Genomic DNA, 18,244 nt, shown 5'->3' with positions numbered 1-18,244 from the left:
TCCTGGCCTCTGAAGCAAGATCCATATGAAATCTGGAAACCAGACCCAAATTTGTAGGAGAGTCCGTCCCTAAGACATTATAAGAGTCTTGGGGAGTTAGTTCCTCCTTCAAGTTCTCACTAGCTAGCGCTTATATCAGTTCCTCTCTGAGAATTCACCCTGGAGAATTCCCTCTTTTTGTGCATTTCTCATGTGTCTAACTTGTTGGCTGAGTGTTTCATGCTCTCTGATTGGTTGAGCAGGATCTAGGGGGATGAGCTTTGTGGCTAGGCATGTTTGATTAAATTCCTAGATGTGTGACCTCTGCCAAATTCCTTTACTAGCCTGAGTCTTGTTATCTTCCTCCATCCAGTGGGAATAGTGCTACATATTTTACAAGTTAGTATTAAGGATTATGTAGGCTTACATGTAAGGTATGTGTGTACATCTTGCTCACGATTGTGTTCCACTACCTGACACAGTGTCTGGCACATAGTAGGCCCTCAGGAAATATTTTCTGAATGCATTAAAGGTTTGGGTACTTTGGATTGTATAGAGAAGGTGTTCAGGGGGTAAGCGGTCTTTCTCCTACTTCACCACTGATACCATTTACCCTATGTGTTTGTTGCCAGGCCAGGCCAGTTTCTAAAATACTACGGGTTGCAATCCTGTCATTACCAAACTTGACCAAAGAGGGCAGTAGCTAGCATTCTCTCTTAAATCAGAGGTTAGCTTCCACCTGAAACCCTTGGCTCTTATCTTTAATTATTGGCTCTAATCTTTAATCCTTCTGACTGAGGCCTGAACTCCTTTTGTTTGCGTTTGTTACTTGTTTGACCCAAGTACCCATCACAGTCTTGAGCAGGTAGGGAGATTCTATCTGCTAGGAGACCCAGGACTCCTAGCTATACATACTTGCTTCATAACCTTCCTGGCTGCAACTTGTAGAAGGCAAAACTGGGGTAAGCCTTGGTTAGTATGAAAGTCCCCAACTGGGGACTTAACCATGTACCAGGTTCAGAGTTTATCAACAGACTGCAGAAACTGTGCAGCTGTTTCTGCTTATTCAGATTAGAGCACGTCCCCAGTCCCTCTTGGGTGCATTATGGGAACTGATTTGCTGTCTGCAGATCTGCTGTGCTGAGGGCAAGGTCCCTTGGCTCCACAGTAGTCCTGCTCCTAGACATATCCCAGAGTCCCTTGGCTCTCCTAGCAAACAAAATCCCAATTAGGAGAAAACTCAAATGCTATAGACAGCTCCTGAGACGTTGCCAGCCGTTCCGCTCTCACAAATGACCCGACCTGAAAGCTCCAAGTTCTGAGAACCATTGGAGGGCACGATATTTTTCTGGGCACTGCTTCAAAGGGGCTGTGGTTGAAGACCAGGCTGCTATTCTGGTGGCCACTTGTATGGGACAAAGTTTCCCATGGATCCTTGGGGAGGGGTTGGAGCCCTCGATGGAGGAGAAACTTTGGCTCGAGTGTGTCTCTGTGGCCACTGAAAAGTGGGTACCCTGACCCCTAGTTGGCCTAAGCTTTAGGGTTGTCACCATGAACCCTAGAGCAGGTGTCTCACTGGAGTACAGCCCAGATGGGCTGCCAAAATACCCAAGGTGAACCCCCTGTAAGAGGTGAGGTCTGAGGGGAGGAAGGGTATGGAAGGTGATCCTAACATTGAACTTGAGAAGCAGCATGTGAACTGGAAGGGGAGACTATCATGTAGGCCATGCAAGACCCAGACTTGTTTTTTCTAGAGTTCTCAAGGCTTAGGGACTTAGCTGGCTAGCAGGCTTCCATTTGGACTCATGTTCCCTCTCCTAAGGGTTGTGCGCAGGGATGAAGTGAAACATCTTCATCCTTGGCCTCAGGGAATACAATGCCACTGTTCTGTGCTGGAGGAAGACCCACCTGTAGAGCCTCGAATTCCCACTGGTGTCCGGGCTTCATCTTCCATCCCTTGTTGTAGCCTGTTTGTTTGTTTGTTTTCTCTCTGTCACTCTGGGGCATGGGGAGGCTGGGTTTGCCAGCCTCCAGGTTCTTGACTCTACCAGAAGACCCTTTTCTTTCTCCCTTCTTCTGCTGGCTCTAGTGATTTCTCAGATCCCAGTTTAGGCAGAAGGGTTCCACCTCCATCTTGTGTCCACATTTTCTCCTGGCTGACCAGATAGGTTTGCCTGTTGCCTGTTGTACATCTGTACTATGACTACCTGCCTTCTTTTCTCATCTGATACAAAGAAGGTTCTGGAAGGTTAGGCCCTTGTCTGCCTATTTATTGTACAGTCCCCAAGGCATGGCACAAAACTATAGACAGATCATCCCTTCAGTATCAAATGAGTGGATAAATTAATTCCCAGTGCACATGACAGAATTGAGGAGGAGGAGAGGACTAGAGGGAGAAAAGCAATGAAAGCAAAATGAAACAAACATACCATCAACAAAACAACATGGCAGACGATGCAGAACAGGCAGACGAGCCTTTTCCTTCCTCCCCAGGGCTGTCGCAAGGAGCAGGCTGAGGAGAGCTTCTTGTTACCTTAGATTCCCTCTCACAGCCGTATCCATTGGTGTAGCAGACATGCTCTGGGAACCCTGTCACATTCTAGGAACTATGGTGGGTGCTGGCATCGTGGAAGTCCCCACCATCTGGTAACTAGGGATGCCAGCAATCACTGAAGAACATGTGCAGAAAGAAAGGGAGGGAAGCCATGTAGAAGAGAGGCTTAATTGAGGGCAAGCCTAGGATAGATGCATGGGAAGGACATTAGCATTCCAGTGCTTCAAATCAGGCGGGGTGAACGTGTTGGGTGTCATCTTATTGGCCCCTCTTAGACCCAGGTCACAGAAACATGGTGTCCCTTCTCAGAAGCAAGGGCATCATTGTTCCTCAAGCAAGTCAGCCCAACATCTAGGGATCAGTCGGCCCTGGGACTTTGAGCTTATCCGAGGCCAAATGATCCGCAGCTTCCTCTCAAATTGCCAATGCCCAGGAGGCACCTAGCGGTGTTTGACTTGACAAGCAGTTAGATTAGAAATTAAATGCATGAATCCTAAAGCTAAAGCATGGTTTTTCCTTTCCTAGCTTATCACTAGAAACATAAAAGGCGTATGATACAGATTTTTGTTTCTTTGCTCCTTTAGGGTCATCTCTAAGCTCTAAGACCTTCTAGGCCTGTGTTCCTTTCCCTCCCCTCTCCAGCCCCTTGTGTTTCATCTACAACAGACATCAGCTGGGGTTGTTTCCTGCAGAAATGCACAGTGTATATAAGATGACAAGGGCCGGGAGGCTGTGCCTGCTCCTCTTCCCCCTTTCCGGAGGTCCAAGACAAAGCATCCCCGGGAGAGCCATGCCCGGGGGAACCCCAGAACACATGGTAGGCACTGAGCACACTGGTAGCTCAGGGCAAGGAGGTTTTAATAGCATTCCCTGAGATGGAAACTTGGGTTGAGATGATTTGCAGCTTTCCAGATTTTCTGTGTGTGTGTGTGTGTGTGTGTATTTATTTTTAGCAGCAGGCATTCATTTCTTGCCAACAAAACCTGCTTAAATAAAACCAAGATTAATATTTTTTACTTAACGGAAAGAGTTAGTCAGGACTGGCTTTGAACTAGAGACTTCTTATCTTGATTGGGAGCACATTTTTACATCTGGCCTTGGCTTTGAGATCAACAAAAAGAGCCTTTGAAACTGACAAGAGAGAAGGGCCTTGGGGACCAGGGTCAGATGCAGGAAGAGCCTGTTTGTGGGGGACGGAGGGGTGGGGGTGGGGAGGAATGTCTTCCCGGAAAGGCAGCAAACTGGCCCTGGCTTTGCTGGGAGCCAGGCTGTGGGCTTCGGCCTCCTTCTCGGCTAGTTCCTCATCCTCTTCCCCACCTCCTCCCCGGCTTCCACCCCGTTCAGAGGCAGAAAACAGGGTCTTTTCTGCAGAGTCCAGATGCAGATGGGACGTTCCTGAAGCCCCTCTCCAGACGCAGACTCTGCCCTCTTGTGCCAGGCTGGCTCTGCGCCTGCCAAGCTTCATGTCATTGTAACCCATTGGTCACAGTGTCAGTGAGTCAGGCACAGTCCTCCAGTAAATGATGGGTAGATAGATGTTTATCTGAGCCTGCCTACTGAGAATCGCCCTCATCCCCTTTTGATCAGATGAGGCTCAGATAGACGTGGCTGTTTGCTGAAGTCTTCACAAGAGCGTTATTTATCTATTTTTAAATCATCCGTGCTGTGCACGGCACTTTCTCCATGAAATCACATTTCACTGGATGCATTTAGCAAAAATATATTAGATGCCTGTTATGGGCCAGATTGCTTCTTCTGGTTGCTCTGAGTAGAGCAGCTGCAATATCAAAGAACCTCCCTCCTGAGGCTTACAGCCCTATTGGAGAGAGAGAGAGTCAATCGACAGGCAGGTGAACATTACCATAAGTCAGCTGGAGCCTGTACATAAGAACAAGCGATGGAGGGTTTATAGGGTAGGGGAGAGATGTGCCTGGCTCAGAGGTTAGAGGAGGTCCCCTGATAAGGGAACCACCAGGGAATGGGGGGAGAGGGAAAGAGAGAGAGAGGGGCGGGAGACTTTATGCAGATGCAGAGTGTCCAGACTAAATGAAAACTGCAATGGAAAGGCCCTGGGGTAGATTCTGAGTGGCAAAGTAGAGGGATAAGGCAACATGCCATGTCCTGAGATGGAGATGAGCCTAGGAAACCAAGATGTAGGCAAGGTTGTTATGAGCTACAAGGTGTCGGATAGGCTGTCTCTGAGATGTCTCGCTAGACTTGCTGGTATAAACGTAGACCCAACATAGACCCGTGTTGAGTAAAAGTTGGTAGGCATTCTAGGTTGGGGGCTACAAAACTGTGGGATTTGTACAGGTTGAACCCCAAACCTGGGGTTGAAACCCACAACCTGGACGTAGATAAGGAGCAAACGGAGAAGTCACCACTGATCGAATGCAGCCTCATGAAGGTCATGGGTGACTCTGGCCAGAGTGGTGTGGGTAGGGAGGTGGGGGGGGGGGCTCAGATTGTCCCAGCAATCTGTGGAGGTTGGTAAGTATGGCTCACAATGTATACCTGGGAAGTGATGTGTGCGAGATCACACCAGGGTGGGGGCGGGGTGGGGGGGGGCTCTGTGTCATGGTCCATTCTCTAGGCCACACTTCTGCAGCTTCTGTGTCTTTTTCATAGGGCTAGGGGTGGGGATGGGTGCACGCATGGGAGTGATGAACAGAGAGAGGGTAAGGGCAGGCCTCTGGTGTGTTTGAGGTCCTCTTCTTTCTTTCTGTGAGTCTGCAGGAGCCAATCACAGTGGAAGCCTCCAGGTTCCAAGCGCTTAGGTACACACGCATTATCTCATGAAATCAATCAATGTTTTTAGCCTCGGCTCCTCTGGTGGGGAGAAACCATTAGGGATGTTTTTGTGGGTTCTAAGGGATTTTTGTTTTTCCTTCCATGAAAGCTGTGCTAGGTTGTCGGGCAACATCATCCTAAACAAATGACTCACTGTTATATACCAATGGTGATTATTCTTATTAATGAAAAAGAGAGAGGTGCTCACAGTGGAAGTGGTCATTAAGGGGTGTAGGGAAATGATGGGGTCCTCCTGTACCCCCTCTCTGGTTTCTGCAGGGCTGATGGAAGGATGGGGACCATTGAATATCATCTGTGTTGCCATCTGCAAAACTTATATAAAGATTCTAAGTCTTAGGTAAAGATTTAAAGGCAGTCTTGTGCAAAGATGTTAAGCTGCTCTCCTTGACTGAGGTACCCGCTAAAATTTTCCCCACTTAGACAAACCCTCCTCTTCCCCCAGAGTAACTGGTCCCAGCAGTTACTGAGTAACAGCAGACGACAGGATCACTCACTTCCAGCATCACTGCAAGAGGAGACTAGGATAACAGCACTCAGGGCGTGCCCAGCAAATAGCAGGTGTTGGTTACTAGTGTGTTCTGCTTTCCTTACCTCTCCGAACTTGCAGGCACAATGCAGAGAAATGCAAGGAACTAAGGGTCATTGGTGGGTGGACAGCTGGAGGAGCAGGTCAGTCTGCCTTCATTGGACAAGCAAAATAGTGCAGAGTCTTGCCCACCTTGGAGTTTTTTTGTTTTAAGGCTACAGCTTGGGTGTGAACTGCTCTTGACAGTATGCTAAGATGGGCAAAACCGGAGTCTGTGGTTGATATACATTAACTCAGCTAAGGAATCCTGGTGTCCCACACCAGGAAGCCTGGCAACCTGGTTTCTCAGCCCTCTAGCCTGCCAGTAGTCGAGTTGGACCATTAGGTCTGGGTTTGACTGTTGATGGTTGGATGGGGGAATTAGAGGAGGGGGAGAGAGGCAGGGACCAGCTCCAGGGTGTTTTGTCACCCCTTGGAATATGCTGATGAACAGCAGATGTACCATTCCTCATGACACCCCAGAAAGCTGTTTGCCATCAGAATTGGTTTATTTTTATTTATATATTTATTTTATCGGTTGTGGAGCTTGAACTCTGGGCCTGGGCGCCGGTCCCTGAGCTCTTCAGCTCAAGGCTAGCTAATGCTCTACCACTTGAGCCACAGTGCCACTTCTGGTTTTCTGGTGGTTTATTGGAGATAAGAACATCACAGACTTAACTGCCAGGGCTGGCTTTGAAACGCGACTCTCAGATCTGAGCCTCCTGAGTAGCTAGGATTCCAGGCGTGAGCCACTGGCACCCGGCAGAATTGGTTTATTTTAAGCTTACATCGCTGTGGTTCTCTCTGGTAGAGAATGGCAGTGGGGATAGAGATGGGAAAAGACCACATAAAGTTATACATTGGGAAGAGTTGTATTGCTTATTTCGTTTTGTTTTGCAAGTTTCTACAAATCTTCCCCTTGAAAAATACTTAAAGGAAGGAAAGATTTTCATAGAAATACTTTTATACTTGGATCCCCAAGTCTTAAGAGAACCACACATATGTTTATAGATCCATAGGCCAATCACACACACACACACACACACACACACACACACACACACACTCACTCACACTCACATATCCTATTCTTTTCTGTGGTGTTGGGTAGCAAATCTAGATGGCCTGGGGGCATTCTGGGCAAGTGTTCTATCACCAAGCTATAGCCATAGCTTTCTTCATCACTTTCTTCTCAGACACTTTTAAGTTCAAATGCTATTTATTCTTGAATTAATGTCTCCCTTGTTCCTTTTGATATCTATAACCCCCCTCAGAAGCCCAGCTTCTCATCCTAAGAAAGAAGAGATGACACGGGAGATTCAGGCCGAGTCTCCTTCTAATCTCTGCCAGTGCTTGTATCCCTTGGCAGGCTGTCTTCTGGCCATGAACTACTTAATCCTTGTCTTCCTGCTAGACTGAAAGCTATGGAAGCAGGAAATGGAACTTCTATTTGTTGCAGTCATCCCCAGAAACATGGAGTCCAATGTTCCAAACTCCAACCCAGCTCACACCCATGTTAGCTGGTAGAGACCACTGGGTGGACAGCAAGGGCCACTCAGCAGCATGAACAGGAAAAAAAAAAAGAAATCTGGTGTCCAGTAGCCCTTCTGAAAAGCTGGCTTCTAGTTGCCACTTCAAGGTGGCGGGAGAGGCTGGATGTGCTGCCAGTCCCAGGTTTAGAAACTGTCTTCTGTTGGTATTAGAGACCATGACCTCTCTCCTTCCGGCCTCCCCCCTTCCCCAGTAGCCCCTTCAGTCAGTGAATGCCCTGAGGGGACTCTTAACTGCCAAGCAGGAAAGCACAAAACTCCCAGTATCTGAGTTACAGAGGACAAACCAAAGCAAAATATAGACTTATTAATTCCCAAGCCAAATAGGCAGGTCTGGGGTTGGCGAGTGGTTGCACTTGGAGGGACTCTGAGGATCTTATTTGGGAGAGCTGAATGCTATTTAATTTTAGTTCAGGTTTTGTGAAGTTCTGTTTCTGTGCGGCCTTCATTCTGGGCTGTCTCTGCCCTGGTCTTCCTGGGGAATCAACACTAGTGTCTGGCAGGTCCTGTGAGGAATCTCTTGGGCTGTGGGTGGTGTGGGTGATGAGCATGATGGAGAAGAAAACACCTGGTATATGTGTTCTGACCATGTTATTTCCTGTTTCCCTGCCTCTCCCTGTAATTTTGTGAGATGAGAATATTTTTGATGAGCTTGCCTTTTGTCTCAGTCTGAAAGAACTCCTAGGCCTTAGTACATTGTAGTCCAGGATAGACAAATACTCAACTCAGAGAGGTTTAGTAACTTCCCTAGAGTCACATCGCATCAGTGCTAGGATTTGAATCCAGGCAGTCAGGGTCCTGGGCTGAGGCTTTTTGCGTTGCTATTCCACTCATAGTAAGTCTACTACACGTGAGCCACATGGAGGCATTGGGCCAAGAAAACCACTGCGATTGAGGTACTAAGAGCCCTGTGTTGTAGCTTCCTGATTATAGAAGCTGCTCCATTTTCACTAAACCCTCAGATAAAGAGGTTACAAGCTCAGGCCATTTCAGAGCAAGAAAAGAATTGGCTGGCACTATGTGTAGAAGCTTCCAGAAGCACCCAGCTTTATGAGGCTTGAAGACATGTGATGTCTAAATCAAGTTAAGCCATTTTCCAGGCAGGAAAGAAAGGGGTAGATGGCTGCTATTTAAAGGAATCCCTTTTGCCTCTTTCCCTTTGGTCAGAGCTTGACTTCCCAGTTTCCTTCCTGAGTTCGTAAAGAATCAGAAGTTGAGGTCAGATCCATTCAGAAGGAATCAATCGTGAAGTCCCGGCAGATCTGCTTCCTGCCCAACCGCTCAGCGGTTACAGCCTGCTGGCAGGGTAGGTGTAGTGGTTCCCATGAGCCTCTGCAAGGGTGGCTTGCTGCTGAGGATGCTACTGGGAAAGTAAGATGCATAGGTGGAGGCACAACCTCGGGAGCGGGCCTGGGACCTGGCAAACTCTCCTTTTCTTTCTTTTACAGCAGACTTGGAAACAACCACTTGCCCCCTCCTAATTTGGGCTGCCTCAACCTAAGTGGCTGTCTTTGCCAGTGGACTCTGTGGTTTGCCATCCCTGGCAAGCCAGGGCCAGAGGGTCCATTGATGTCATCTGAATCCTGACTTCCTGTCTGACTGGAAGAGTGGGATCCAGGCTTGTGCAGGGAGCAATCCAGGTCCAGAGGGATCAGGGTCTGGGGGACTGGCTCTTAGTAGTAAAGCTTTAAGGCGCTAAGAGTCAAAGGTTTTGGAAACCTTTGTATAGGACAACAACAATGGGGAAGGATAATGGAGCTACCAGAATGAGTGTATGAGTGTGTGTGTGTGTATGTGTGTGTGTGTGTGTGTGTGTGTGTGTCTATTGAGCAAGTATTTTTTGAGTATCAGTTTAAAAAAAAAAGTGGATTGGAATGAAGGTGTGTTGCTATCCTGCATGAGTTAAGAGAGCCAGCAGTGTTCCATTTTTAACGCAAAACCCTCTTCATTCCTGTCAAGGCACTGGTGTAGGAGCCTCCAAAGGCTTTGACAGAGACACTGTCCCTGTGTTCCTCGTCTTCCTATAGTCACTCCCCCTCCCCCCTCAGCCCCGGCCCCCAGCCAATTGCCTTTCATGGCTAATTCTTGTTTTGGGGGAACTTTTCTTTGACTAAGCAGCAAATATTACTGTGCAATTTCTGGTTTCCATCTCCAAGACCCCTCCGTGTGCTGGGTTTAAAGGTCCTCAAAGACTGCTGTGAGATGTTTCTTCTTTTACATAGCATAGAAAAAGAAGGCATAGATTCACCATCTCAGTCAACCCATCTTCATAGAGCAGGGAAGTGCCTTCAGCTGGTCTGTTTCCTTATAGGAAGTGGCTGCTCATGCTGTCCTTGTAAGGCAGCTGAGAGAAGATGACTGGAATGATGATTGCGCATAGTAGGAGTGCACATTTAGCACTTGAAATTATCAGCCAAATCCTTCCCGATGGGCCCTTTCATTTTTTTTTTTTTTTAGTGATGATGACTTGAGTAACATTTATCTAATGAAAACTATATCTAAAGACAAGATCGGGTTTGACATGCATCATCACCTAAGTTTTATAGAAGAAGAAAGGGAGGCAAGAAACAAAGTTACTTCTTTGCTTTGAATTCTAGATTGGAGCTGCCCAACGTGGCTCCCAAGTTCCCTCATGTTCCATTGAGCTTGGTCCTGTTGTATCTCCTGTAATCTCGGGTCTATCAGAATACTGGTGGGGGCTCTGAGAGAGCTGGAGTACATGACAGCCTTGTGGATGAGTCAGGATGGGGGGAATTTACATGTGTAAAGGGCTCAAGACAGGCTGGTGGATGCAGAAGGGCTCTATCCAGGCCAGGCAGCCCACCCTGAGAGGTGCCACTCTTGATATGGTTCAGGCCCTTTGCAGCCTTCTAAGAACCCTGTCTCCTGTTTTCTCTGCAGTGATCCGGGCCAAGGTGGTGGGGAAGAAGCTGGTAAAGGAAGGGCCCTTTGGCACACTGGTCTACACCATCAAGCAGATGAAGGTGAGTGTCATCATCATTGGCTCCAGGAAGAATCCTGGGATTTTTGCCAACAGTTGTGGCCAAGAGAGGCCCATTGGTTGGAACTGGGATGTGTGTTTGCTCGGTGTGGAATCATAGCCAGCCCCTGAGAGCTACTGAGGCAGCAGTCAAGAGGTCGTGGCTACTTGACCCAGAGCCAGCACTGGTTCTGAACTCTGGAACCAGACATCAGAGAGCTTTGTTACCCAGTCAGTAACCCTTGGCCAAGTCATTGCTCTTCTTTGGCTGTGGCTCTGATTTCTGTGATTGACAGAATCCCAGTGTAGTTGCTGAGGCTACATGGTAGGTGATCAGCACTCAGATCGTCACACCAAACCTGTGCTGAGCACAGGAACCTCATTTCCTTACCTTTCACCGTGTTTCCCAGCTCTGTCTTCCTGCACCCTAGCTACAAACCATATTTATTAAATCCAGCGGAAGAAAAAGGTCTTAAGAAAAAGCATCAGCTTTGAAATCCAGAGAACCTGTGTCCAGGTCCCAGTTCTACTGCGACGTAGCAGCTTGTTAACCTAGGCCTTTTCCTAGGCTCCAGAAATGGCTGGCAGAAATGGTGGTGGCAGTTGGGATGATCTACTTATGTTTGCCTCGGCCTGGAAGCCTGGGGCTTCACCTCCGTTTGCTTAGCAACCCATCCACCCCCACCTTTGTAAGTGTTTCCCTAGATGCAGGCTCTGGTTCTGGAGCAGGGGACCCCCTGGGGAAGCCAGTCTCCACCTTAGCACTAAGTCTGATGGAGCAAGAAGAGTCACATGTACAGAAAGACAAATCAGAAGAAGAAAATGGCAAGTGCTGGATTCCTGGGAACAGCCAGCCCTGCTGCTTACTGCTTGCGTTTGCACCCCATTCCTCAAGGCAGGACTGGCAAGCCACAGGGACTTGATTGCCCATCTAATGCAGGATAAGAATGAGTCCCACACGCCTGTCCCCAAAGGAGACAAGCTTTAACACCCAGGTGTGCGTGTGTGTGTGTGTGTGTGTGTGTGTGTGTGTGTGTGTGTGTGTCCCACAGGCTCCTGCCTGCTTCCTGTCCTGAGGCCTGTGGTTAGATGGACTAATTTTTTTGTGGAACCTGTTGCTTTGGATTCAATTTTGGAAATATCCACAGCCTTCTGGTTATGTAATATCCAGAGTCGGCCCTGGCTAGTTGCCCTTGGCTGCCTGAGTATGATCATGAGACCAGCTTAGGTCTTCAGACAGCCCTGGGGAGAGGAGAGTGGGCGGAGGCAGAGGACCAACAAGAGCAATAACAACTCCCCCCCCCCCCCCCCCAACCCACTTTGCAACCTCTGGCAGAGGGGAAGGAATGCTAGAGCATTAGACCAAAGCAGAGGCTGTGAAAACACAGCCAGCCCCGCCCTCCTGCCAGCCTGCTGTGCCACAGTCCTCACTCTAGGAGGCTTGGTGGCCAGCAGGGAGCTGGGAGGAACAGCTGGGAGGCAGGAATTCCTACTAAGCCAGCTTAGCTTCCCTCCACCTTAGGGCCTGGGGGGGTGGGGAAGGGAGGGGTAGTGGCCCTTCCTGTGGGCAGTGTCCTGTTACCCCCGGCTACTGTCATTGCAGTGGTTGGCCTTGTTTAGAGGACAGGTACCATATGTTCCTCCCTTAGCCTAGGACAACACCAGCTGCAGTCTGACAGGCTCAGGTTCTCCATTCGTCCTCCGTGGTCTAGGTTCGTGGTATCAGCATGCTGGACATCAGATGTAAAACTCTGTTTTACTTGCTTAGAGGCTCAAAGGGAAAAATGACTTGCTCAGAATCATGCACTTAATTAAAGGCAGATTTGTTCCCAAGTTGAGGTAGGGGGGTCCCTTCCCAATACTGTTTATTCTTTACATGACTCCCCCAGAGCTGCCTGCCATCTTGTTTTACTCATTCACCATATCTAATGTCTTTTATGAACCCTGACTCTTCTACTGGCCTGATGTTCTGACCTTCAAAACTGGTTGGTACCTTTCTTTTTTTTTTTTTTTTGGTCGGTCATGGGGCTTGAACTCTGGGCTTGGGCGCTGTCCCTGCGCTCTTCAGCTCAAGGCGAGCGCTCTACCGCTTGAGCCACAGTGCCACTTCTGGTTTTCTAGTGGTTTATTGGAGATAAGAGTCTCACGGACTTTCCTGCCCAGCCTGGCTTTGAACTGCGATTCTCAGATCTCAGCCTCCCTGAGTAGCTAGGATTACAGGTGTGAGCCACTGGCACCTGGCTGGTTGGTACCTTCCTATCCAGAGACACAAGTCAGAGGCCCCCCTCCGTCTACCTCCATCCCCCTCCCACTTTCTCTATGCGTAGCACTGGGCTATGAACTGGGAATAGAAAGGTAACACTTGTCTCAATATAGAACTAGGAGCAAATAACGTGCATTGAGCATTTGCTCTGTGCCAGACAGACGGGTAAGCCTTTGCACAGATCAGCCTCACAGCAACGAGTGCAAGTCTCCTTAATGGGGAATACCACTATAAGGCACTTGGAAGGTTATGTAATAATCGAGAATACAGGGCTAGAAAGTGGCAAACAGGAGCAAAACTACAGGGCCTTAACCTCAGAGTGGAGGACAAGGAGCTAACAGAGCAGTGGGCAGTAGAGCCCACGAGTCATTCCCACCCTCACCCCTTTGTAGCTAACTCCCTCAGGCAACAACCAGAGGTCAACTTTGGTTTGTTGGTGTGTGATCTAGCTTGTAGCTCTTAATGTGCCACCGGGGTGAGGTTGGCACAGGTCCCCAGGGAGACTTGTTTTTGTGGATTGGTCTATACCAGGTCAGGGTCATCAGATAGGAGAAAGGCAGGGTCCCCTTCAGCAGGACTGAACGTGGGATCCTAGCCTGGCCAACCTCTGATAACAGGCCAGCAGACTGGTCTGTCAACCATACAACCTCGCATCCTTTGTTTAGGCATGCCCTCGGTACTCAGGAGACCCGTGGAGGTGTGGCTGAGGAGACTGGGGCTGCTAGAATGCTGCAGGAGCCGACTGTGACCCCTTACTTGGAGATTAGCTGGGACTGAGCTGAGATGGAAAGGTGGAAGTTTCCAGAACTGGCCATAAGTCATTCTGCGGAGGCCTTATCTCCTATCAGGACTATGGGAAAGCAGTCCGCTTTGCCAAGAGCTGTTGTTTGTGAAGAGACATGCTCTCCGGCAGACCGCAGGGGACAGCGTGTATGGGGGACATTATGTCCTAACTGGTCCCAGGAGGGTCACAGGGGACATGTGCTGGTCATGTGCTTTGCATGTCCTGACTGTGAGCAGGGCGTGCATGTGCTGGGCAGTCGGAACGCCTGTCCCCTTGGCTCCCGAGTTTGTCTAATCAAAGAAGCAAAAGCAACAACAGTGGGAGGGGGGGCGGTGTCGGAGAGGCTCCAGCTGAAGCCTCTCTGACCTCAGCCCTCAGGGACCAGCCTCCTTTGCTTAGTGCTTGAGAGTCACAGTTCAAGACTCCTATCTGACCCTCTGCAAGGACTGACTGCGTTTTCATAGGCTCTCTCTGCTAGATAGTCACTCTTAGGGCAGCACTGTGCATGTGGCATCCCAATGAGGTACCACGTGTCTCCAGACCTCAGTCACTCAGTCTGTAAATCAGAGTGAGTCGCGGTTTTAAACGTGTTTGTGATGTAAACCAGCATCCAGCACAGTGCTCACCTCTGGCAGACAAGCAAGGAACATCTGATATCCAGGTGGCCCTTCATGCTATCCATGGTGAGTGAAGGCCAGGCAATTTCATTAGACTGAGAGACCTCATACATGATCTGTCCCTTCCCCCCGCAAGGGATGCGAACTTCTTGGCACTTGATTTGGATACTACCAAGAGTGCAGCTGCTTCTGTCTGCGGTTCTGAATTGGTTTAACACTATTTCTGCCGAAAGATGAGATAGGCAAAGACACTAGACTCTGCTCGTCTTCTTCTGAACTTTGCTATAGTTGGTTTTAAGTTAATTTTTTTTCTAAGTGCTAGTTTTGAGGCTTGACATGAGGGCCTAATGGTCTCATTTGACATTTTGGCTCAAGGACAGCATTCTATCACTTGAGACATATCTCGACCTCCTGCTTTTTGCTGGTTAATTCCAGTTAAGAGTCTCTTGGATTTGTCTATCTGGGCTGGTTTAGAATTGTGATCATAACAGCTCAGCTTCCTGAGTGGCTAGGATTATAGGTGTGAGCTATTAACATCTAGCAGTAAGCTAATTTTTACTGGATGTCTCATGCTAAGTTACATTCTAAGTCATTTGATTTTCAAAAACCACTCTGTGAAGTACATACTTGGCCATGTTTTGCAGATGAGGAAACTAAACAGATGAGGTTCAATAACTCTCCAAGCAGCTAATAAGTGACTGAGACAAGATTCAAACTCTTGTTATTCTCTAGAACCTGCATTTACCAATGTCTTCTTTGGCATCGCTTAGCTTAAGTGACTTTTGCATCCTTTCTTATCTGAACTGCGATTCCCTGATTTTAGGACATGATGAGCCAATTCCTGGCCTCCTCACTTTCTCAAAGTCAATTCTCTAGCTCTCTATGATTGCAGACATAGGATAGTTTCAGGATCCATAAATTAGATCAAGAGTTGATTATTACAAGGAGAAGATACATCCATGAATCAGATCTACCTTTATTATCATAGTGTTGCCTTCCACAATGACCCCTACCATGCAGCACTGGGGGTCGGATTCCACCACTGGTAATATATCCAAAGTTCTGCTGATAGCTCATTATGGTGGTACCTCCCTATGGTAGGGGGTCAGAGAAAGCTAGCACAAGGTATTATCTTGTGCAAAAGGACTGGAGGTGTGGCTCCAGTGGTAGAATGTTTGCAAAGTAAGAACAAGGACCTGAGTTCAAATCATGGTACCACAAAATAAAGAAAACATTTCTCTGGTGCAAACGTTGATACAGCCCTGCTTCCCTGTAGCATCACTGAACCCCAAATGTGGGCAGCAGTTGGCAAAGCCCTTGGCTCCATTGTTTCCTTGTTCTCTTGGTGAGCACCAGAGAAGAGGGCTCAGAAAACCATCGGAATCCATCATACAGCGCACCCCTTAACCAAGGCAGAGGGTCTCAGTTGTAAGGCCAACAAACAACTTCATAGTAAAGATCCTTGAGGACCACCTACCCCCGCCAGCCAGTCACTGCTAAAGAGGAATAAAAACAGCCCATCAGACTGAACAGGAGGCATTCATGAGGCACCAATGAGGTGATGTCTGGCTTTGTATTAATTACCATAAGCAAATTAATAACGCATGCCAGGAACTAAAGTAGGGGTATTGTCCTGCTGTAAACCCTTGGGACAGGCCCAGTGACCAGCAGCCATCCAGGGCCTGTGTGCTTGCTCTGAGAATTGGAGGGGTAATGGGATTGGACCATGCCTGGCGGGCGTCCCACTCCACCCTCCCCCACTCACACAGTTCACACCGTGGCCTCAGCAGGCCAGGGGTTGTGGGACACTGGCAGACTTGACCTGGAACCACCAAATGGATTCAGCCTCTGGGACATTCATACCAGGGACTCTTGTCACATGCAGATAAAATAGCCGCAGAGCCATAAACAGAAATTTGCTACAAATGAGCCCTTGGTCCTAAGCTTCCGGTGCCCCAGGAAAGATGGGTAAGATGTGGATGGCAGCTAAAAGCCTGGACTGTGGATTCCTCCACTTGGAAACTTTGCACTGATGTTTACCAACGGCATGGCCATGCAACCTGCCGTCTCTCAACCTGCCTTATGGCTCTGATTCCACACCTGTAAAATGGGCTCTGTAGTTCTTACCTTATAGGGAATTTAGGGGCTCATATCACAGCAGTCTCCTAGCCTTGGAACTACTAGCCTTTAGAGCTGTTCTGTATATTATAGGATGTTTAGTAACATTCCTACTCTCATCCATCCCACAACAGAGAACCAAAAAACACACGCAAACAAACAAACTTCAATCATCCCCAAATGTTCCTCAGGAGTTAGCCTTACCTCTCCCGTGAGAGCCACTATACTGATCATGTGGGAGATAAAAAGGACCAAGGATCAGCAATTTCCCATGGTTCAACTGTGTAACTATTAAGTTTGACGTCTTTGAATGTTGTATCCATGTTTGCGTGCTTCCTCTGGGCCGAAGAAACCTCATTCCTTCACCAGATGCTCAGGAAGGAAAACACACAGAGGATGCTTGTCCGAATTCACCCTTTGCTCGCCAAATACAATTTCTATCAGAGCCGTCATATGCAAAATGGGGTTTTTCTGGCTCTCCTGAGGAAGCTATAAGTAAGGATCTGTGTCAATGGCCGGTGTCAGAGACGCCATGCAAAGGAAGGTCAGCTCTCTGGCTGTCCTCTTAGACCTCAAGTGGAGAAGTCTTTCCTGGTAGTTTCTTTGGACTCCTGCCAAGGTGTTGGGGTTTGGGAAATGCATGCATGGACGAGGACTGTGGAGCCGCTGGATGAGGAGGAGGAGGTGTGTCCAGCTGGACAGAAAGAACATCTCTCTGCAAGTCACCAGCCTGTGTGTGGGAAAGGTGGTCTCCTCGGGGGCGGAGGAGGGCAGACAAAGAGCCCCAGGGTGCTCAGTTGCCTGATTAGGGGAATCGGATCCCAAGCAACTACATGGCAAGATGCTTTTGGGGCGTCCTCTCATGATATTCTTTCTGTCCACAGATGTACCGGGGCTTCACCAAGATGCCCCATGTGCAGTACATCCACACGGAAGCCTCCGAAAGTCTCTGTGGCCTTAAGCTGGAGGTCAACAAGTACCAGTACCTGCTGACAGGTAATAGCTGAGTCTAGCACCAAAGTTCCAGGTAACAGGGCTCCCACACCTGATAGGCCAGCCTAGGTAGCTCAGCAGTGATCCCGAGGACAGCCGCTGTCCACTGAGGGTTGGGGGGGGAGGGGCACACTAAGGCTGGCTATTGGCTTTAACCAGGACAGACATACTGTGGAGCTCTGAATGAAAAGGGACCAGTGGTTCTGCTGCACCCTGTGGTCAACTTGTTTGGTCTGTATTTAAGAATTCTCCACCTTTAGGCAATCAGTATAGAAAACAAACAAACTAACTAAAACTAAAACATTAGGAGAAGAGCCAAGAATTGGTCCTCAGTCCTGGCTTTGGAACTTAATGAGAAATTTAGCAACTACAAATCGCTGAATATTTCAAGCTTCATTATCATCCAGGAAATGAGGTCACCCTCATCCTAAAGGTGTTGGGGAGAGGGCCATCCAACAGTGGGGTCAGCAAAAAACCCTTTTAGACTTCGGACAGAATGCGTGACCCCTCGCCTCCTGTCCCCCTCCAGGCCGTGTCTACGATGGCAAGGTGTACACTGGGCTGTGCAACTTCGTGGAGCGGTGGGACCAGCTCACTCTCTCCCAGCGCAAGGGGCTGAACTATCGCTACCACTTGGGCTGCAACTGCAAGGTGAGCCCCCCCGCCCCGCCCCCGGGGGAGTGGAGGGCAAGGGGCTGTCCCAAGGCCGTCAGATCCTGTTGTGCTGGCTGTGGGGTACAGGCACAGTGAAGAATGTGACTCCAGGCTGGGGAAGAGGGGATGCCTTGGTACCATAATCTTCCATCTTGATGATGGCAGCTGCTGGACACAAGGACTCTTCAGTGTCCCTTCCCTTAGCGGAAGTTCAAGGTTACAGCAAGGGTAGGATCCTTATGCTGACAGGTCCTGCCAAGGACAGTTGATTCTCCCCAGGTGGACAGGCTAGCCTAGGCTGCTGACAGAGGTCTCACCTACCAGGCCCAGTTTTTTACCCAAGTTTAGGGCCCAGGTATGCCTCCCTGCTATGGGC

At 48.8% G+C, this 18,244-nt stretch overlaps 2 protein-coding genes across 3 annotated transcripts in view; one reads left to right on the top strand and one right to left on the bottom strand.

The window, feature by feature from the left end:
* Positions 1 to 18,244, bottom strand: part of Syn3 (synapsin III) — a 375,944-nt gene that overhangs the window by 239,305 nt on the left and 118,395 nt on the right. The window lies entirely within an intron of this gene.
* The window catches only part of Timp3 (TIMP metallopeptidase inhibitor 3), a 53,513-nt gene that overhangs the window by 30,830 nt on the left and 4,439 nt on the right, over positions 1 to 18,244 (top strand). The window contains exons 2-4 of the mRNA XM_013024870.1: positions 10,361 to 10,443; positions 17,106 to 17,217; positions 17,744 to 17,865. Coding sequence (XP_012880324.1) covers positions 10,361 to 10,443; positions 17,106 to 17,217; positions 17,744 to 17,865 — 317 coding nt within the window. The remainder of the gene's footprint in view (positions 1 to 10,360; positions 10,444 to 17,105; positions 17,218 to 17,743; positions 17,866 to 18,244) is intronic.

This window comes from Dipodomys ordii, unplaced genomic scaffold (genome assembly GCF_000151885.1).
Source record: "Dipodomys ordii isolate 6190 unplaced genomic scaffold, Dord_2.0 Scaffold79, whole genome shotgun sequence".
Lineage (NCBI taxonomy): Eukaryota > Metazoa > Chordata > Mammalia > Rodentia > Heteromyidae > Dipodomys > Dipodomys ordii.
This window is presented reverse-complemented; position numbering and strand designations above follow the sequence as displayed.